Source organism: Drosophila takahashii, chromosome 2L (genome assembly GCF_030179915.1).
Source record: "Drosophila takahashii strain IR98-3 E-12201 chromosome 2L, DtakHiC1v2, whole genome shotgun sequence".
Taxonomy (NCBI): domain Eukaryota; kingdom Metazoa; phylum Arthropoda; class Insecta; order Diptera; family Drosophilidae; genus Drosophila; species Drosophila takahashii.
The window spans coordinates 26,536,223-26,554,654 of record NC_091678.1 but is presented as its reverse complement, the minus strand read 5'-3'; the positions used below and the strand labels follow the sequence as shown (position 1 = coordinate 26,554,654).

The 18,432-nt window shown below is 41.9% G+C and overlaps 17 protein-coding genes across 17 annotated transcripts; 7 read left to right on the top strand and 10 right to left on the bottom strand.

Moving 5' to 3' along the window:
- Window positions 1-531: 531 nt before the first annotated feature.
- Window positions 532-912, bottom strand: LOC138911871 (histone H2A). Its single transcript, XM_070211464.1, has one exon. The coding sequence runs from the start codon at window positions 910-912 to the stop codon at window positions 538-540; it is 375 nt and encodes a 124-aa protein (XP_070067565.1). The 3' UTR covers window positions 532-537.
- A 232-nt stretch (window positions 913-1,144) lies between these two features.
- Window positions 1,145-1,516, top strand: LOC138911920 (histone H2B). The gene has a single exon (XM_070211566.1). The coding sequence runs from the start codon at window positions 1,145-1,147 to the stop codon at window positions 1,514-1,516; it is 372 nt and encodes a 123-aa protein (XP_070067667.1).
- Window positions 1,517-1,928: 412 nt separating this feature from the next.
- On the bottom strand, window positions 1,929-2,663 carry LOC138914841 (histone H1-like). Its single transcript, XM_070219536.1, has one exon. The coding sequence runs from the start codon at window positions 2,661-2,663 to the stop codon at window positions 1,929-1,931; it is 735 nt and encodes a 244-aa protein (XP_070075637.1).
- Window positions 2,664-4,440: 1,777 nt separating this feature from the next.
- LOC138911858 (histone H3) lies at window positions 4,441-4,851 on the bottom strand. Its single transcript, XM_070211435.1, has one exon. It carries the CDS (start codon window positions 4,849-4,851, stop codon window positions 4,441-4,443), a length of 411 nt encoding a protein of 136 aa, XP_070067536.1.
- Window positions 4,852-5,132: 281 nt separating this feature from the next.
- On the top strand, window positions 5,133-5,444 carry LOC138911811 (histone H4). The gene has a single exon (XM_044393484.2). It carries the CDS (start codon window positions 5,133-5,135, stop codon window positions 5,442-5,444), a length of 312 nt encoding a protein of 103 aa, XP_044249419.1.
- Window positions 5,445-5,999: 555 nt separating this feature from the next.
- LOC123002836 (histone H2A) lies at window positions 6,000-6,380 on the bottom strand. Its single transcript, XM_044393472.2, has one exon. It carries the CDS (start codon window positions 6,378-6,380, stop codon window positions 6,006-6,008), a length of 375 nt encoding a protein of 124 aa, XP_044249407.1. The 3' UTR covers window positions 6,000-6,005.
- Window positions 6,381-6,612: 232 nt separating this feature from the next.
- Window positions 6,613-6,984, top strand: LOC138911931 (histone H2B). The gene has a single exon (XM_070211584.1). It carries the CDS (start codon window positions 6,613-6,615, stop codon window positions 6,982-6,984), a length of 372 nt encoding a protein of 123 aa, XP_070067685.1.
- A 419-nt stretch (window positions 6,985-7,403) lies between these two features.
- On the bottom strand, window positions 7,404-8,156 carry LOC123002824 (histone H1-like). The gene has a single exon (XM_044393459.2). It carries the CDS (start codon window positions 8,154-8,156, stop codon window positions 7,404-7,406), a length of 753 nt encoding a protein of 250 aa, XP_044249394.2.
- A 1,777-nt stretch (window positions 8,157-9,933) lies between these two features.
- On the bottom strand, window positions 9,934-10,344 carry LOC138911861 (histone H3). Its single transcript, XM_070211439.1, has one exon. It carries the CDS (start codon window positions 10,342-10,344, stop codon window positions 9,934-9,936), a length of 411 nt encoding a protein of 136 aa, XP_070067540.1.
- A 281-nt stretch (window positions 10,345-10,625) lies between these two features.
- LOC138911948 (histone H4) lies at window positions 10,626-10,937 on the top strand. The gene has a single exon (XM_070211611.1). It carries the CDS (start codon window positions 10,626-10,628, stop codon window positions 10,935-10,937), a length of 312 nt encoding a protein of 103 aa, XP_070067712.1.
- A 555-nt stretch (window positions 10,938-11,492) lies between these two features.
- LOC138911809 (histone H2A) lies at window positions 11,493-11,873 on the bottom strand. The gene has a single exon (XM_044393473.2). It carries the CDS (start codon window positions 11,871-11,873, stop codon window positions 11,499-11,501), a length of 375 nt encoding a protein of 124 aa, XP_044249408.1. The 3' UTR covers window positions 11,493-11,498.
- A 232-nt stretch (window positions 11,874-12,105) lies between these two features.
- Window positions 12,106-12,916, top strand: LOC138914840 (histone H2B-like). The gene is made up of 2 exons (XM_070219535.1): window positions 12,106-12,170; window positions 12,598-12,916. The coding sequence occupies exons 1-2, from the start codon at window positions 12,106-12,108 to the stop codon at window positions 12,914-12,916; spliced, it is 384 nt and encodes a 127-aa protein (XP_070075636.1).
- A 412-nt stretch (window positions 12,917-13,328) lies between these two features.
- On the bottom strand, window positions 13,329-14,081 carry LOC138911909 (histone H1-like). Its single transcript, XM_070211530.1, has one exon. It carries the CDS (start codon window positions 14,079-14,081, stop codon window positions 13,329-13,331), a length of 753 nt encoding a protein of 250 aa, XP_070067631.1.
- A 1,577-nt stretch (window positions 14,082-15,658) lies between these two features.
- On the bottom strand, window positions 15,659-16,069 carry LOC138911860 (histone H3). Its single transcript, XM_070211438.1, has one exon. The coding sequence runs from the start codon at window positions 16,067-16,069 to the stop codon at window positions 15,659-15,661; it is 411 nt and encodes a 136-aa protein (XP_070067539.1).
- A 281-nt stretch (window positions 16,070-16,350) lies between these two features.
- Window positions 16,351-16,662, top strand: LOC138911950 (histone H4). Its single transcript, XM_070211613.1, has one exon. It carries the CDS (start codon window positions 16,351-16,353, stop codon window positions 16,660-16,662), a length of 312 nt encoding a protein of 103 aa, XP_070067714.1.
- A 555-nt stretch (window positions 16,663-17,217) lies between these two features.
- LOC123002865 (histone H2A) lies at window positions 17,218-17,598 on the bottom strand. The gene has a single exon (XM_070211465.1). It carries the CDS (start codon window positions 17,596-17,598, stop codon window positions 17,224-17,226), a length of 375 nt encoding a protein of 124 aa, XP_070067566.1. The 3' UTR covers window positions 17,218-17,223.
- A 232-nt stretch (window positions 17,599-17,830) lies between these two features.
- Window positions 17,831-18,202, top strand: LOC123002872 (histone H2B). Its single transcript, XM_044393544.2, has one exon. The coding sequence runs from the start codon at window positions 17,831-17,833 to the stop codon at window positions 18,200-18,202; it is 372 nt and encodes a 123-aa protein (XP_044249479.1).
- The last annotated feature ends 230 nt before the right edge of the window (window positions 18,203-18,432 follow it).

Below are 18,432 nucleotides of genomic sequence, written 5' to 3'. Positions count from 1 at the left end.
TTCAGCAATCGGTCCTTTTCAGGACCACCATTAAAATTTCGAGAGAAGACAAATTTTCAATAATATTTATAATACAATAATATTAAAATGCGCTGGAAAACAATCGGTCACTGAAATATCAAACTACACATGCACATGGGATGAATGTATTTTGTACAAACTGTACTGCTTGCAACGGAAAAGTGTAAGCGTAAACGGCAACTCGTTACATCTTTTGAGGAAGAAATACGAGTGAGTCGCCAATGTAATCTAAGAATTGAACATTTAGATCCTGTAGCTTTCGACCACTAATCTACTGGACCGACGGCCGAACAAATCCAAGATTAGCTTTCGAATAGTATTGTGAACCTACCATTTGTACCATTTGAATTCATTTAAGTCTCAATGTTATATTTCAAGCAGTTTTATAGTTTATTTTTGAAATTAAATCATATTCGTATATGTAAATCTTCTATTCTTTGGTAATAACGTGGTCGTCCTGAAAAGGACGGTTGGGTATATGTTTGTATGTACAAATGAGCTCCGCTTTTAAAACGATTAAGCCTTCTTCTCGGTCTTCTTGGGCAACAGAACGGCCTGGATGTTGGGCAGCACTCCGCCCTGGGCAATGGTGACACCGGAGAGCAGCTTGTTCAACTCCTCGTCGTTGCGGATGGCCAGCTGCAGATGACGCGGGATAATCCTAGTCTTCTTGTTGTCACGGGCAGCATTGCCAGCCAACTCGAGAACCTCAGCGGCCAGATATTCCATCACGGCAGCTAGGTAAACAGGAGCGCCGGCACCAACACGCTCGGCATAGTTGCCCTTGCGGAGCAGACGGTGAATACGGCCCACTGGGAACTGAAGACCGGCACGGTTCGAGCGGGACTTTGCCTTTCCCTTCACTTTGCCACCTTTTCCACGACCAGACATTTTGCTTTACGAGTATTTCACTTGGTTCACTTTACACACTGAAAACACACTGAATGCTCGCCCAGCCCCGGGTAGCCACGTATTTATACTTTTTCGTCTGCCTGCGCGTTCAGTTAGGGGTGGGTGCCATAGACCTGAAAACATTGCTCGAAAAAAAGTATAAAGCTGAACACTCTCTTCGCACCACTATGATCAGTGAATTGTGTTTGTGAAATCATAAGTGAAGTGAATAATGCCGCCTAAAACTAGTGGAAAGGCAGCCAAGAAGGCTGGCAAGGCCCAGAAGAACATCACCAAGACCGACAAGAAGAAGAAGCGCAAGAGGAAGGAGAGCTACGCCATCTACATTTACAAGGTCCTGAAGCAGGTCCATCCTGACACCGGCATTTCGTCGAAGGCGATGAGCATCATGAACAGCTTTGTGAATGATATCTTCGAGCGCATTGCTGCCGAGGCCTCTCGTCTGGCTCACTACAACAAGCGCTCGACTATCACCAGTCGGGAAATCCAAACGGCTGTTCGCCTGCTCCTGCCCGGAGAGTTGGCCAAGCACGCCGTTAGTGAGGGAACCAAGGCTGTCACCAAATACACCAGCTCCAAGTAATTTTCTCTTGCTGCGGATGCGGAGAAAGATCCAAAACGGCCCTTTTCAGGGCCACAACATATTTTACCAAAGAAACTAAATTTTCAATATACCACAAACCATTTGCCATAAAATATAAAATGATCAATTTGGTGCACCATTTTTTTAAAGGACTTAATCATTAACATCTATTTACAAAGAAATTGTGCAATGTCTCCTCTATGAACCTGGTATACTGATATACTTTCTACTGGCGGCCAGGTGCCACAATATAAATGGATACATTAAATGTACAATATGTTTTCAATTGAAAGTTCCTTTCTCCTGTTAACCAAAGTTGTAGCCCTGAAAAGGGCTTGTTAAACTAATTTCAGATTTCGAAATCTGAAATTGCGATTGCGAGCGTGTACCAGGTACTGTACTTTTTCACAATTTACTTCTTAGCAGCCGTAGTCTTGGCTTTCGGCTTCTTAGCGGTAGCAGGAGCAGCTGCTTTCTTCACCGCCTTTTTGGGTTTAGCAGACGCCGCTGGTTTGGCTTTTGGTGCTTTGGCCGCCTTCGGCTTCGCTGCCGTCGACTTGGCCTTTGTTGCTGCTGGCTTTGCCTTTACGGTTCCAGTTTTCTTGGCATCCTTGGCCTTCGTCTTCTCCGTTTTCTTCTTCTCGGCGGTCTTTTTGGTGGCAACAGCCTTCTTAGCCTTGGGCTTCTTGTCGGCAGCTCCCGTGTCTCCGGTCTTCTTGGCGGCTACCTTCTTGCTTTTCACTTTCTTCTCAGCAGACGCAACCTTTGGCTTGGGATCCTTCTTGGCGGAGGCCGACAGTTTAAATGAGCCAGACGCACCCTTTCCCTTTGTTTGAATCAGCTTTCCATTGACCACGGCAGATTTCAAGTACTTCTTGATGAATGGAGCCAGCTTCTGGGCATCGCATTTATAAGTGGCACTGATATATTTCTTGATTGCCAGAAGCGATGAGCCGCCACGCTCCTTCAAATTCTTGATGGAAGCGTCTACCATTTGCTGAGTTGGCGGATGCGATGGCGGGGCAGTGGTCTTCTTTGCCTTTGTAGCAGCGGATCCAGATGCCTTTTTGGCGGCCACCTTCTTCTCAACTGGCGCTGGTGGGGCAGCCACTGGGGAAGCGGACGTTGCAACTGCAGAATCAGACATTTTTATTCACTGAAATACACTTTTTTGTTTAGAAAATGGCGCGCGCGCTCGTTACCGACCTCCTTCGTTCGGATGAGAATCGAGGAGGAGAGCACTTTAACTGTGGGTCTGGCATCAGTCATTTGCTCTGCTAATGTTTGCTTGAAGTGCAAACTTATTTTCTTGTTTTCAGTGCTTAAGATTTTAAATAGAAAATATGTTTTTATTGGTATACATCCTTAAAAGATGAATTAATCAATTACCGTTTTCGAATTGTAAGTATCTTGTTTTTGTGACTTTTTATTGCTGCATGAACTTCAACATTGACATTCGTAACATGAACAATTTTTTTAAAAACCCATTTTAAAATATGAAATCTCTGAAATGCTTGGAATCTTGTTAATAAAAAATAAAATTCGAACCTTTTACTTTACGAAAAACCAAAAATATAATCACTTATCATTAATTTAGGTATTTTAATTCTTGTTTCAAGTTGTCCCTTGGCTACGTACAAAGTTGTCTATCAGACTACATTCGATAATAGTTTTCGGACTGTTAAAAATATTAATCTTTCGAAACATTACATTTATTTGCAATTTTATGAAATGAATTTTGTCTTTGTTTAAGTGGATTTAGCTTTTCAGGCAATTTTATAAATAGTTTTTCCAAATTCGGATACTTTGCGTCCCATATATGAATTAGGTAGAGTCCGCACTGAATTTTACATTAAAAAAAAAACATAAAATACATATTTTTGATTCTTTTTTTATTTAACATAATAAGTAAAGCATTGAATAGTGTATATGTGCTATTTTCAGACTGTTTTTAATAATATTTCGATTTTTTACTGATGTCTAATGCTGAGCGTTCTTGTCCCATTAAACCACACACATTTTAAAAGTGTGCGGCTTCACGCACTCAATTTTTCTTACAAAAAAACATAAATTATATAATTTTGAATATTTTTTTATATAATATAATAAATAATACATTGAATAATGTATATGTTTTATTTTCAGACTGTTTTTAATAATTTTTCGAATTTTTAATTATGTCTAATGTTGAGCGTTTTTGTCCCATTGAACCACACTCATTTTTAGAGTGTGCGTACGTAGAAGTCGCACTCATTTAACCTAAAAAAACATAAAATATGTAATTTTGAATCTTTTTTTATTAAATATAATAAATAATGCATTAAATAATGTATATGTTTTATTTTCAGACTGTTTTAAATAAGTTTTCAATTTATTACTTATGTTTAACGTTGAGCGTTCTTGTCCCATTAAACCATACTAATTTTAAAAGTTTGCCGAAATCACAAGTGAAATGTTTTTAAAAACATATTTGAAAATAAGAAATTAAACATATATTGTCACGTTCGTTGATAAACATTAAAGTTAAAGTCATTTACATCAAGATATGACACAAAATGCTGTCTTTTATAACTTGTTTTATATTTACCCAAGACAAAAATACTCCACTGAATGGTCCATAGACATAGGTCGCCATGAAGTTAGCGATTAAGAAAAAATATAAAATCTGTAATTTTCTAATCTTATTTTGTTTCATTATGTTCACTAGGTTATAATAAGAATATATTTGATAGATTTTCGATTTTTTTCTGATGTTTGAAAGTATTGACCATGTCTTTCATACTTCCGACTATTTCTTAATTTTATATACGTTGCTGCTGCTGAATTAAAATTAATATCTCATTGAACGTAATTTGTGGTCCTGAAAAGGACCGATTTGTACAAAGTATGCTGGAGCATTGGCAGCCAGTTGAAGCCGTCTCAACTTAAGCTCGCTCGCCGCGAATGCGACGGGCCAACTGGATGTCCTTGGGCATGATGGTGACACGCTTGGCATGAATGGCGCACAAGTTAGTATCTTCAAAGAGGCCAACCAGATAGGCTTCGCTAGCTTCCTGCAGAGCCATCACCGCCGAGCTCTGGAATCGCAGGTCAGTCTTGAAGTCCTGAGCGATTTCACGCACCAGACGCTGGAAAGGCAGTTTGCGGATCAGCAGCTCGGTACTCTTCTGGTAGCGACGGATCTCACGCAGGGCAACAGTTCCAGGGCGATAGCGATGGGGCTTCTTCACGCCTCCGGTGGCTGGGGCGCTCTTACGAGCGGCCTTAGTAGCCAGTTGTTTGCGTGGCGCCTTGCCACCAGTCGATTTGCGAGCGGTTTGCTTGGTACGGGCCATTTTCGAATTCACTGCTGTTCACGTTCACTTCACGTTTCAAAACACAATAAACGATCGCCGCATTTGCTACCTACTTATATAGCAAAACGTGGAGGGTTGAAAAGAGAGAGAAGCAGAGGCCATCTCATTCGTCGAGCGGAGATCGAGGCGGACATATCGTTCGGACTCGCTCGTGTTTCTGGCGTTTTAGGTATATATAGGGGCACGCCGAAAATTTGGAATTAGTTCTTCAGTGACTTTCGTGCAGTGTGTTAACGTGTTAACAGTAGAAAAGAGTGAAAATGACTGGTCGCGGTAAAGGAGGCAAAGGCTTGGGAAAAGGAGGCGCCAAGCGTCATCGCAAAGTGCTGCGTGATAACATCCAGGGTATCACGAAGCCAGCTATCCGCCGTTTGGCTCGTCGTGGCGGCGTAAAGCGCATCTCTGGACTCATTTACGAGGAAACACGTGGCGTTCTGAAGGTGTTCTTGGAGAACGTTATCCGTGATGCCGTCACCTACACCGAACACGCCAAGAGGAAGACTGTCACAGCCATGGATGTTGTGTACGCCCTGAAGAGGCAAGGCCGCACCCTGTACGGCTTCGGCGGTTAAAAAACTAGTACAGCTTGTACTTCATTCAGCAATCGGTCCTTTTCAGGACCACCATTAAAATTTCGAGAGAAGACAAATTTTCAATAATATTTATAATACAATAATATTAAAATGCGCTGGAAAACAATCGGTCACTGAAATATCAAACTACACATGCACATGGGATGAATGTATTTTGTACAAACTGTACTGCTTGCAACGGAAAAGTGTAAGCGTAAACGGCAACTCGTTACATCTTTTGAGGAAGAAATACGAGTGAGTCGCCAATGTAATCTAAGAATTGAACATTTAGATCCTGTAGCTTTCGACCACTACTCTACTGGACCGACGGCCGAACAAATCCAACATTAGCTTTCGAATAGTATTGTGAACCTACCATTTGTACCATTTGAATTCATTTAAGTCTCAATGTTATATTTCAAGCAGTTTTATAGTTTATTTTTGAAATTAAATCATATTCGTATATGTAAATCTTCTATTCTTTGGTAATAACGTGGTCGTCCTGAAAAGGACGGTTGGGTATATGTTTGTATGTACAAATGAGCTCCGCTTTTAAAACGATTAAGCCTTCTTCTCGGTCTTCTTGGGCAACAGAACGGCCTGGATGTTGGGCAGCACTCCGCCCTGGGCAATGGTGACACCGGAGAGCAGCTTGTTCAACTCCTCGTCGTTGCGGATGGCCAGCTGCAGATGACGCGGGATAATCCTAGTCTTCTTGTTGTCACGGGCAGCATTGCCAGCCAACTCGAGAACCTCAGCGGCCAGATATTCCATCACGGCAGCTAGGTAAACAGGAGCGCCGGCACCAACACGCTCGGCATAGTTGCCCTTGCGGAGCAGACGGTGAATACGGCCCACTGGGAACTGAAGACCGGCACGGTTCGAGCGGGACTTTGCCTTTCCCTTCACTTTGCCACCTTTTCCACGACCAGACATTTTGCTTTACGAGTATTTCACTTGGTTCACTTTACACACTGAAAACACACTGAATGCTCGCCCAGCCCCGGGTAGCCACGTATTTATACTTTTTCGTCTGCCTGCGCGTTCAGTTAGGGGTGGGTGCCATAGACCTGAAAACATTGCTCGAAAAAAAGTATAAAGCTGAACACTCTCTTCGCACCACTATGATCAGTGAATTGTGTTTGTGAAATCATAAGTGAAGTGAATAATGCCGCCTAAAACTAGTGGAAAGGCAGCCAAGAAGGCTGGCAAGGCCCAGAAGAACATCACCAAGACCGACAAGAAGAAGAAGCGCAAGAGGAAGGAGAGCTACGCCATCTACATTTACAAGGTCCTGAAGCAGGTCCATCCTGACACCGGCATTTCGTCGAAGGCGATGAGCATCATGAACAGCTTTGTGAATGATATCTTCGAGCGCATTGCTGCCGAGGCCTCTCGTCTGGCTCACTACAACAAGCGCTCGACCATCACCAGTCGGGAAATCCAAACGGCTGTTCGCCTGCTCCTGCCCGGAGAGTTGGCCAAGCACGCCGTTAGTGAGGGAACCAAGGCTGTCACCAAATACACCAGCTCCAAGTAATTTTCTCTTGCTGCGGATGCGGAGAAAGATCCAAAACGGCCCTTTTCAGGGCCACAACATATTTTACCAAAGAAACTAAATTTTCAATATACCATAAACCATTTGCCATTTGCCATAAAATATAAAATGATCAATTTGGTGCACCATTTTTTTAAAGGACTTAATCATTAACATCTATTTACAAAGAAATTGTGCAATGTCTCCTCTATGAACCTGGTATACTGATATACTTTCTACTGGCGGCCAGGTGCCACAATATAAATGGATACATTAAATGTACAATATGTTTTCAATTGAAAGTTCCTTTCTCTTGTTAACCAAAGTTGTAGCCCTGAAAAGGGCTTGTTAAACTAATTTCAGATTTCGAAATCTGAAATTGCGATTGCGAGCGTGTACCAGGTACTGTACTTTTTCACAATTTACTTCTTAGCAGCCGTAGTCTTGGCTTTCGGCTTCTTAGCGGTAGCAGGAGCAGCTGCTTTCTTCACCGCCTTTTTGGGTTTAGCAGACGCCGCTGGTTTGGCTTTTGGTGCTTTGGCCGCCTTCGGCTTCGCTGCCGTCGACTTGGCCTTTGTTGCTGCTGGCTTTGCCTTTACGGTTCCAGTTTTCTTGGCATCCTTGGCCTTCGTCTTCTCCGTTTTCTTCTTCTCGGCGGTCTTTTTGGTGGCAACAGCCTTCTTAGCCTTGGGCTTCTTGTCGGCAGCTCCCGTGGCAGCCTTCTTGGCGGTGGCTCCGGTCTTCTTGGCGGCTACCTTCTTGCTTTTCACTTTCTTCTCAGCAGACGCAACCTTTGGCTTGGGATCCTTCTTGGCGGAGGCCGACAGTTTAAATGAGCCAGACGCACCCTTTCCCTTTGTTTGAATCAGCTTTCCATTGACCACGGCAGATTTCAAGTACTTCTTGATGAATGGAGCCAGCTTCTGGGCATCGCATTTATAAGTGGCACTGATATATTTCTTGATTGCCAGAAGCGATGAGCCGCCACGCTCCTTCAAATTCTTGATGGAAGCGTCTACCATTTGCTGAGTTGGCGGATGCGATGGCGGGGCAGTGGTCTTCTTTGCCTTTGTAGCAGCGGATCCAGATGCCCTTTTGGCGGCCACCTTCTTCTCAACTGGCGCTGGTGGGGCAGCCACTGGGGAAGCGGACGTTGCAACTGCAGAATCAGACATTTTTATTCACTGAAATACACTTTTTTGTTTAGAAAATGGCGCGCGCGCTCGTTACCGACCTCCTTCGTTCGGATGAGAATCGAGGAGGAGAGCACTTTAACTGTGGGTCTGGCATCAGTCATTTGCTCTGCTAATGTTTGCTTGAAGTGCAAACTTATTTTCTTGTTTTCAGTGCTTAAGATTTTAAATAGAAAATATGTTTTTATTGGTATACATCCTTAAAAGATGAATTAATCAATTACCGTTTTCGAATTGTAAGTATCTTGTTTTTGTGACTTTTTATTGCTGCATGAACTTCAACATTGACATTCGTAACATGAACAATTTTTTTAAAAACCCATTTTAAAATATGAAATCTCTGAAATGCTTGGAATCTTGTTAATAAAAAATAAAATTCGAACCTTTTACTTTACGAAAAACCAAAAATATAATCACTTATCATTAATTTAGGTATTTTAATTCTTGTTTCAAGTTGTCCCTTGGCTACGTACAAAGTTGTCTATCAGACTACATTCGATAATAGTTTTCGGACTGTTAAAAATATTAATCTTTCGAAACATTACATTTATTTGCAATTTTATGAAATGAATTTTGTCTTTGTTTAAGTGGATTTAGCTTTTCAGGCAATTTTATAAATAGTTTTTCCAAATTCGGATACTTTGCGTCCCATATATGAATTAGGTAGAGGCCGCACTGAATTTTACATTAAAAAAAAAACATAAAATACATATTTTTGATTCTTTTTTTATTTAACATAATAAGTAAAGCATTGAATAGTGTATATGTGTTATTTTCAGACTGTTTTTAATAATATTTCGATTTTTTACTGATGTCTAGTGCTGAGCGTTCTTGTCCCATTAAACCACACACATTTTAAAAGTGTGCGGCTTCACGCACTCAATTTTTCTTACAAAAAAACATAAATTATATAATTTTGAATCTTTTTTTATATAATATAATAAATAATACATTGAATAATGTATATGTTTTATTTTCAGACTGTTTTTAATAATTTTTCGAATTTTTAATTATGTCTAATGTTGAGCGTTTTTGTCCCATTGAACCACACTCATTTTTAGAGTGTGCGTACGTAGAAGTCGCACTCATTTAACCTAAAAAAACATAAAATATGTAATTTTGAATCTTTTTTTATTAAATATAATAAATAATGCATTAAATAATGTATATGTTTTATTTTCAGACTGTTTTAAATAAGTTTTCAATTTATTACTTATGTTTAACGTTGAGCGTTCTTGTCCCATTAAACCATACTAATTTTAAAAGTTTGCCGAAATCACAAGTGAAATGTTTTTAAAAACATATTTGAAAATAAGAAATGAAACATATATTGTCACGTTCGTTGATAAACATTAAATTTAAAGTCATTTACATCAAGATATGACACAAAATGCTGTCTTTTATAACTTGTTTTATATTTACCCAAGACAAAAATACTCCACTGAATGGTCCATAGACATAGGTCGCCATGAAGTTAGCGATTAAGAAAAAATATAAAATCTGTAATTTTCTAATCTTATTTTGTTTCATTATGTTCACTAGGTTATAATAAGAATATATTTGATAGATTTTCGATTTTTTTCTGATGTTTGAAAGTATTGACCATGTCTTTCATACTTCCGACTATTTCTTAATTTTATATACGTTGCTGCTGCTGAATTAAAATTAATATCTCATTGAACGTAATTTGTGGTCCTGAAAAGGACCGATTTGTACAAAGTATGCTGGAGCATTGGCAGCCAGTTGAAGCCGTCTCAACTTAAGCTCGCTCGCCGCGAATGCGACGGGCCAACTGGATGTCCTTGGGCATGATGGTGACACGCTTGGCATGAATGGCGCACAAGTTAGTATCTTCAAAGAGGCCAACCAGATAGGCTTCGCTAGCTTCCTGCAGAGCCATCACCGCCGAGCTCTGGAATCGCAGGTCAGTCTTGAAGTCCTGAGCGATTTCACGCACCAGACGCTGGAAAGGCAGTTTGCGGATCAGCAGCTCGGTACTCTTCTGGTAGCGACGGATCTCACGCAGGGCAACAGTTCCAGGGCGATAGCGATGGGGCTTCTTCACGCCTCCGGTGGCTGGGGCGCTCTTACGAGCGGCCTTAGTAGCCAGTTGTTTGCGTGGCGCCTTGCCACCAGTCGATTTGCGAGCGGTTTGCTTGGTACGGGCCATTTTCGAATTCACTGCTGTTCACGTTCACTTCACGTTTCAAAACACAATAAACGATCGCCGCATTTGCTACCTACTTATATAGCAAAACGTGGAGGGTTGAAAAGAGAGAGAAGCAGAGGCCATCTCATTTGTCGAGCGGAGAGCGAGGCGGACATATCGTTCGGACTCGCTCGTGTTTCTGGCGTTTTAGGTATATATAGGGGCACGCCGAAAATTTGGAATTAGTTCTTCAGTGACTTTCGTGCAGTGTGTTAACGTGTTAACAGTAGAAAAGAGTGAAAATGACTGGTCGCGGTAAAGGAGGCAAAGGCTTGGGAAAAGGAGGCGCCAAGCGTCATCGCAAAGTGCTGCGTGATAACATCCAGGGTATCACGAAGCCAGCTATCCGCCGTTTGGCTCGTCGTGGCGGCGTAAAGCGCATCTCTGGACTCATTTACGAGGAAACACGTGGCGTTCTGAAGGTGTTCTTGGAGAACGTTATCCGTGATGCCGTCACCTACACCGAACACGCCAAGAGGAAGACTGTCACAGCCATGGATGTTGTGTACGCCCTGAAGAGGCAAGGCCGCACCCTGTACGGCTTCGGCGGTTAAAAAACTAGTACAGCTTGTACTTCATTCAGCAATCGGTCCTTTTCAGGACCACCATTAAAATTTCGAGAGAAGACAAATTTTCAATAATATTTATAATACAATAATATTAAAATGCGCTGGAAAACAATCGGTCACTGAAATATCAAACTACACATGCACATGGGATGAATGTATTTTGTACAAACTGTACTGCTTGCAACGGAAAAGTGTAAGCGTAAACGGCAACTCGTTACATCTTTTGAGGAAGAAATACGAGTGAGTCGCCAATGTAATCTAAGAATTGAACATTTAGATCCTGTAGCTTTCGACCACTAATCTACTGGACCGACGGCCGAACAAATCCAAGATTAGCTTTCGAATAGTATTGTGAACCTACCATTTGTACCATTTGAATTCATTTAAGTCTCAATGTTATATTTCAAGCAGTTTTATAGTTTATTTTTGAAATTAAATCATATTCGTATATGTAAATCTTCTATTCTTTGGTAATAACGTGGTCGTCCTGAAAAGGACGGTTGGGTATATGTTTGTATGTACAAATGAGCTCCGCTTTTAAAACGATTAAGCCTTCTTCTCGGTCTTCTTGGGCAACAGAACGGCCTGGATGTTGGGCAGCACTCCGCCCTGGGCAATGGTGACACCGGAGAGCAGCTTGTTCAACTCCTCGTCGTTGCGGATGGCCAGCTGCAGATGACGCGGGATAATCCTAGTCTTCTTGTTGTCACGGGCAGCATTGCCAGCCAACTCGAGAACCTCAGCGGCCAGATATTCCATCACGGCAGCTAGGTAAACAGGAGCGCCGGCACCAACACGCTCGGCATAGTTGCCCTTGCGGAGCAGACGGTGAATACGGCCCACTGGGAACTGAAGACCGGCACGGTTCGAGCGGGACTTTGCCTTTCCCTTCACTTTGCCACCTTTTCCACGACCAGACATTTTGCTTTACGAGTATTTCACTTGGTTCACTTTACACACTGAAAACACACTGAATGCTCGCCCAGCCCCGGGTAGCCACGTATTTATACTTTTTCGTCTGCCTGCGCGTTCAGTTAGGGGTGGGTGCCATAGACCTGAAAACATTGCTCGAAAAAAAGTATAAAGCTGAACACTCTCTTCGCACCACTATGATCAGTGAATTGTGTTTGTGAAATCATAAGTGAAGTGAATAATGCCGCCTAAAACTAGTGGAAAGGCAGCCAAGAAGGCTGGCAAGGCCCAGAAGAACATCACCAAGTAGAGCTGCAAAAACATCGATGGCAGGCCCCATCGATAGTTTTGATAGTTTGCAGAATTAACCTCGACACTATCGCGATAGTATCGCTCATACATAAACATTTGGGATCCTTTAAAAATTTTAATTGTTGAAAATTCAAATCGCAATTAGATTATATTAAACTGATATCTTTTTAATACATATCCATACATATGGATCAGTAATCAGTGATCAATTTTGTCTGCTGATCGCTTGTGATAAATTTCAATGACGTAAAAGTAAGAAACAGTGCGCGCGAAATCTAAAAAAAAATATTTTTTCATAAAAATTAAAAATGGCTGAACAATTATAAAGAATTAAACTATCGTGATAGTCTGAAAAATATCGTAGTCGGTCACCGGCGGCCAACTATCGATACTATCGATGGTTCCATCGATTTTTTTGCAGCTCTATCACCAAGACCGACAAGAAGAAGAAGCGCAAGAGGAAGGAGAGCTACGCCATCTACATTTACAAGGTCCTGAAGCAGGTCCATCCTGACACCGGCATTTCGTCGAAGGCGATGAGCATCATGAACAGCTTTGTGAATGATATCTTCGAGCGCATTGCTGCCGAGGCCTCTCGTCTGGCTCACTACAACAAGCGCTCGACCATCACCAGTCGGGAAATCCAAACGGCTGTTCGCCTGCTCCTGCCCGGAGAGTTGGCCAAGCACGCCGTTAGTGAGGGAACCAAGGCTGTCACCAAGTACACCAGCTCCAAGTAATTTTCTCTTGCTACGGATGCGGAGAAAGATCCAAAACGGCCCTTTTCAGGGCCACAACATATTTTACCAAAGAAACTAAATTTTCAATATACCATAAACCATTTGCCATTTGCCATAAAATATAAAATGATCAATTTGGTGCACCATTTTTTTAAAGGACTTGACATCTATTTACAAAGAAATTGTGCAATGTCTCCTCTATGAACCTGGTATACTGATATACTTTCTACTGGCGGCCAGGTGCCACAATATAAATGGATACATTAAATGTACAATATGTTTTCAATTGAAAGTTCCTTTCTCTTGTTAACCAAAGTTGTAGCCCTGAAAAGGGCTTGTTAAACTAATTTCAGATTTCGAAATCTGAAATTGCGATTGCGAGCGTGTACCAGGTACTGTACTTTTTCACAATTTACTTCTTAGCAGCCGTAGTCTTGGCTTTCGGCTTCTTAGCGGTAGCAGGAGCAGCTGCTTTCTTCACCGCCTTTTTGGGTTTAGCAGACGCCGCTGGTTTGGCTTTTGGTGCTTTGGCCGCCTTCGGCTTCGCTGCCGTCGACTTGGCCTTTGTTGCTGCTGGCTTTGCCTTTACGGTTCCAGTTTTCTTGGCATCCTTGGCCTTCGTCTTCTCCGTTTTCTTCTTCTCGGCGGTCTTTTTGGTGGCAACAGCCTTCTTAGCCTTGGGCTTCTTGTCGGCAGCTCCCGTGGCAGCCTTCTTGGCGGTGGCTCCGGTCTTCTTGGCGGCTACCTTCTTGCTTTTCACTTTCTTCTCAGCAGACGCAACCTTTGGCTTGGGATCCTTCTTGGCGGAGGCCGACAGTTTAAATGAGCCAGACGCACCCTTTCCCTTTGTTTGAATCAGCTTTCCATTGACCACGGCAGATTTCAAGTACTTCTTGATGAATGGAGCCAGCTTCTGGGCATCGCATTTATAAGTGGCACTGATATATTTCTTGATTGCCAGAAGCGATGAGCCGCCACGCTCCTTCAAATTCTTGATGGAAGCGTCTACCATTTGCTGAGTTGGCGGATGCGATGGCGGGGCAGTGGTCTTCTTTGCCTTTGTAGCAGCGGATCCAGATGCCTTTTTGGCGGCCACCTTCTTCTCAACTGGCGCTGGTGGGGCAGCCACTGGGGAAGCGGACGTTGCAACTGCAGAATCAGACATTTTTATTCACTGAAATACACTTTTTTGTTTAGAAAATGGCGCGCGCGCTCGTTACCGACCTCCTTCGTTCGGATGAGAATCGAGGAGGAGAGCACTTTAACTGTGGGTCTGGCATCAGTCATTTGCTCTGCTAATGTTTGCTTGAAGTGCAAACTTATTTTCTTGTTTTCAGTGCTTAAGATTTTAAATAGAAAATATGTTTTTATTGGTATACATCCTTAAAAGATGAATTAATCAATTACCGTTTTCGAATTGTAAGTATCTTGTTTTTGTGACTTTTTATTGCTGCATGAACTTCAACATTGACATTCGTAACATGAACAATTTTTTTAAAAACCCATTTTAAAATATGAAATCTCTGAAATGCTTGGAATCTTGTTAATAAAAAATAAAATTCGAACCTTTTACTTTACGAAAAACCAAAAATATAATCACTTATCATTAATTTAGGTATTTTAATTCTTGTTTCAAGTTGTCCCTTGGCTACGTACAAAGTTGTCTATCAGACTACATTCGATAATAGTTTTCGGACTGTTAAAAATATTAATCTTTCGAAACATTACATTTATTTGCAATTTTATAAAATGATTTTTGTCTTTGTTTAAGTGGATTTAGCTTTTCAGGCAATTTTATAAATAGTTTTTCCAAATTCGGATACTTTGAGTCCCATATATGAATTAGGTAGAGGCCGCACTGAATTTTACATTTAAAAAAAAAACATAAAATACATATTTTTGATTCTTTTTTTTATTTAACATAATAAGTAAAGCATTGAATAGTGTATATGTGTTATTTTCAGACTGTTTTTAATAATATTTCGATTTTTTACTGATGTCTAATGCTGAGCGTTCGTGTCCCATTAAACCACACACATTTTAAAAGTGTGCGGCTTCACGCACTCAATTTTTCTTACAAAAAAACATAAATTATATAATTTTGAATCTTTTTTTATATAATATAATAAATAATACATTGAATAATGTATATGTTTTATTTTCAGACTGTTTTTAATAATTTTTCGAATTTTTAATTATGTCTAATGTTGAGCGTTTTTGTCCCTTTGAACCATACTAATTTTAAAAGTTTGCCGAGATCACAAGTGAAATGTTTTTAAAAACATATTTGAAAATAAGAAATGAAACATATATTGTCACGTTCGTTGATAAACATTAAAGTTAAAGTCATTTACATCAAGATATGACACAAAATGCTGTCTTTTATAACTTGTTTTATATTTACCCAAGACAAAAATACTCCACTGAATGGTTCATAGACATAGGTCGCCATGAAGTTAGCGATTAAGAAAAAATATAAAATCTGTAATTTTCTAATCTTATTTTGTTTCATTATGTTCACTAGGTTATAATAAGAATATATTTGATGGATTTTCGATTTTTTTCTGATGTTTAAAAGTATTGACCATGTCTTTCATACTTCCGACTATTTCTTAATTTTATCTACGTGGAAGCATGCTGAATTAAAATTAATATCTCATTGAACGTAATTTGTGGTCCTGAAAAGGACCGATTTGTACAAAGTATGCTGGAGCATTGGCAGCCAGTTGAAGCCGTCTCAACTTAAGCTCGCTCGCCGCGAATGCGACGGGCCAACTGGATGTCCTTGGGCATGATGGTGACACGCTTGGCATGAATGGCGCACAAGTTAGTATCTTCAAAGAGGCCAACCAGATAGGCTTCGCTAGCTTCCTGCAGAGCCATCACCGCCGAGCTCTGGAATCGCAGGTCAGTCTTGAAGTCCTGAGCGATTTCACGCACCAGACGCTGGAAAGGCAGTTTGCGGATCAGCAGCTCGGTACTCTTCTGGTAGCGACGGATCTCACGCAGGGCAACAGTTCCAGGGCGATAGCGATGGGGCTTCTTCACGCCTCCGGTGGCTGGGGCGCTCTTACGAGCGGCCTTAGTAGCCAGTTGTTTGCGTGGCGCCTTGCCACCAGTCGATTTGCGAGCGGTTTGCTTGGTACGGGCCATTTTCGAATTCACTGCTGTTCACGTTCACTTCACGTTTCAAAACACAATAAACGATCGCCGCATTTGCTACCTACTTATATAGCAAAACGTGGAGGGTTGAAAAGAGAGAGAAGCAGAGGCCATCTCATTTGTCGAGCGGAGAGCGAGGCGGACATATCGTTCGGACTCGCTCGTGTTTCTGGCGTTTTAGGTATATATAGGGGCACGCCGAAAATTTGGAATTAGTTCTTCAGTGACTTTCGTGCAGTGTGTTAACGTGTTAACAGTAGAAAAGAGTGAAAATGACTGGTCGCGGTAAAGGAGGCAAAGGCTTGGGAAAAGGAGGCGCCAAGCGTCATCGCAAAGTGCTGCGTGATAACATCCAGGGTATCACGAAGCCAGCTATCCGCCGTTTGGCTCGTCGTGGCGGCGTAAAGCGCATCTCTGGACTCATTTACGAGGAAACACGTGGCGTTCTGAAGGTGTTCTTGGAGAACGTTATCCGTGATGCCGTCACCTACACCGAACACGCCAAGAGGAAGACTGTCACAGCCATGGATGTTGTGTACGCCCTGAAGAGGCAAGGCCGCACCCTGTACGGCTTCGGCGGTTAAAAAACTAGTACAGCTTGTACTTCATTCTGCAATCGGTCCTTTTCAGGACCACCATTAAAATTTCGAGAGAAGACAAATTTTCAATAATATTTATAATACAATAATATTAAAATGCGCTGGAAAACAATCGGTCACTGAAATATCAAACTACACATGCACATGGGATGAATGTATTTTGTACAAACTGTACTGCTTGCAACGGAAAAGTGTAAGCGTAAACGGCAACTCGTTACATCTTTTGAGGAAGAAATACGAGTGAGTCGCCAATGTAATCTAAGAATTGAACATTTAGATCCTGTAGCTTTCGACCACTAATCTACTGGACCGACGGCCGAACAAATCCAAGATTAGCTTTCGAATAGTATTGTGAACCTACCATTTGTACCATTTGAATTCATTTAAGTCTCAATGTTATATTTCAAGCAGTTTTATAGTTTATTTTTGAAATTAAATCATATTCGTATATGTAAATCTTCTATTCTTTGGTAATAACGTGGTCGTCCTGAAAAGGACGGTTGGGTATATGTTTGTATGTACAAATGAGCTCCGCTTTTAAAACGATTAAGCCTTCTTCTCGGTCTTCTTGGGCAACAGAACGGCCTGGATGTTGGGCAGCACTCCGCCCTGGGCAATGGTGACACCGGAGAGCAGCTTGTTCAACTCCTCGTCGTTGCGGATGGCCAGCTGCAGATGACGCGGGATAATCCTAGTCTTCTTGTTGTCACGGGCAGCATTGCCAGCCAACTCGAGAACCTCAGCGGCCAGATATTCCATCACGGCAGCTAGGTAAACAGGAGCGCCGGCACCAACACGCTCGGCATAGTTGCCCTTGCGGAGCAGACGGTGAATACGGCCCACTGGGAACTGAAGACCGGCACGGTTCGAGCGGGACTTTGCCTTTCCCTTCACTTTGCCACCTTTTCCACGACCAGACATTTTGCTTTACGAGTATTTCACTTGGTTCACTTTACACACTGAAAACACACTGAATGCTCGCCCAGCCCCGGGTAGCCACGTATTTATACTTTTTCGTCTGCCTGCGCGTTCAGTTAGGGGTGGGTGCCATAGACCTGAAAACATTGCTCGAAAAAAAGTATAAAGCTGAACACTCTCTTCGCACCACTATGATCAGTGAATTGTGTTTGTGAAATCATAAGTGAAGTGAATAATGCCGCCTAAAACTAGTGGAAAGGCAGCCAAGAAGGCTGGCAAGGCCCAGAAGAACATCACCAAGACCGACAAGAAGAAGAAGCGCAAGAGGAAGGAGAGCTACGCCATCTACATTTACAAGGTCCTGAAGCAGGTCCATCCTGACACCGGCATTTCGTCGAAGGCGATGAGCATCATGAACAGCTTTGTGAATGATATCTTCGAGCGCATTGCTGCCGAGGCCTCTCGTCTGGCTCACTACAACAAGCGCTCGACCATCACCAGTCGGGAAATCCAAACGGCTGTTCGCCTGCTCCTGCCCGGAGAGTTGGCCAAGCACGCCGTTAGTGAGGGAACCAAGGCTGTCACCAAGTACACCAGCTCCAAGTAATTTTCTCTTGCTGCGGATGCGGAGAAAGATCCAAAACGGCCCTTTTCAGGGCCACAACATATTTTACCAAAGAAACTAAATTTTCAATATACCATAAACCATTTGCCATTTGCCATAAAATATAAAATGATCAATTTGGTGCACCATTTTTTTAAAGGACTTAATCATTAACATCTATTTACAAAGAAATTGTGCAATGTCTCCTCTATGAACCTGGTATACTGATATAC

Excerpts from the sequence above, each read along its gene's own strand:
- LOC123002824 (XM_044393459.2), bottom strand. The coding sequence starts at position 8,156 with ATGTCTGATTCTGCAGTTGCAACGTCCGCTTCCCCAGTGGCTGCCCCA.
- LOC123002865 (XM_070211465.1), bottom strand. The coding sequence starts at position 17,598 with ATGTCTGGTCGTGGAAAAGGTGGCAAAGTGAAGGGAAAGGCAAAGTCC.
- LOC138914840 (XM_070219535.1), top strand. The coding sequence starts at position 12,106 with ATGCCGCCTAAAACTAGTGGAAAGGCAGCCAAGAAGGCTGGCAAGGCC. Across the intron at positions 12,171-12,597 it reads GCCCAGAAGAACATCACCAA|CTCTATCACCAAGACCGACA; the intron begins GTAGAGCTGCAA and ends ATTTTTTTGCAG.
- LOC138911861 (XM_070211439.1), bottom strand. The coding sequence starts at position 10,344 with ATGGCCCGTACCAAGCAAACCGCTCGCAAATCGACTGGTGGCAAGGCG.
- LOC138911909 (XM_070211530.1), bottom strand. The coding sequence starts at position 14,081 with ATGTCTGATTCTGCAGTTGCAACGTCCGCTTCCCCAGTGGCTGCCCCA.
- LOC138911931 (XM_070211584.1), top strand. The coding sequence starts at position 6,613 with ATGCCGCCTAAAACTAGTGGAAAGGCAGCCAAGAAGGCTGGCAAGGCC.
- LOC138914841 (XM_070219536.1), bottom strand. The coding sequence starts at position 2,663 with ATGTCTGATTCTGCAGTTGCAACGTCCGCTTCCCCAGTGGCTGCCCCA.
- LOC138911871 (XM_070211464.1), bottom strand. The coding sequence starts at position 912 with ATGTCTGGTCGTGGAAAAGGTGGCAAAGTGAAGGGAAAGGCAAAGTCC.
- LOC123002872 (XM_044393544.2), top strand. The coding sequence starts at position 17,831 with ATGCCGCCTAAAACTAGTGGAAAGGCAGCCAAGAAGGCTGGCAAGGCC.
- LOC138911920 (XM_070211566.1), top strand. The coding sequence starts at position 1,145 with ATGCCGCCTAAAACTAGTGGAAAGGCAGCCAAGAAGGCTGGCAAGGCC.
- LOC123002836 (XM_044393472.2), bottom strand. The coding sequence starts at position 6,380 with ATGTCTGGTCGTGGAAAAGGTGGCAAAGTGAAGGGAAAGGCAAAGTCC.
- LOC138911811 (XM_044393484.2), top strand. The coding sequence starts at position 5,133 with ATGACTGGTCGCGGTAAAGGAGGCAAAGGCTTGGGAAAAGGAGGCGCC.
- LOC138911860 (XM_070211438.1), bottom strand. The coding sequence starts at position 16,069 with ATGGCCCGTACCAAGCAAACCGCTCGCAAATCGACTGGTGGCAAGGCG.
- LOC138911948 (XM_070211611.1), top strand. The coding sequence starts at position 10,626 with ATGACTGGTCGCGGTAAAGGAGGCAAAGGCTTGGGAAAAGGAGGCGCC.
- LOC138911858 (XM_070211435.1), bottom strand. The coding sequence starts at position 4,851 with ATGGCCCGTACCAAGCAAACCGCTCGCAAATCGACTGGTGGCAAGGCG.
- LOC138911950 (XM_070211613.1), top strand. The coding sequence starts at position 16,351 with ATGACTGGTCGCGGTAAAGGAGGCAAAGGCTTGGGAAAAGGAGGCGCC.
- LOC138911809 (XM_044393473.2), bottom strand. The coding sequence starts at position 11,873 with ATGTCTGGTCGTGGAAAAGGTGGCAAAGTGAAGGGAAAGGCAAAGTCC.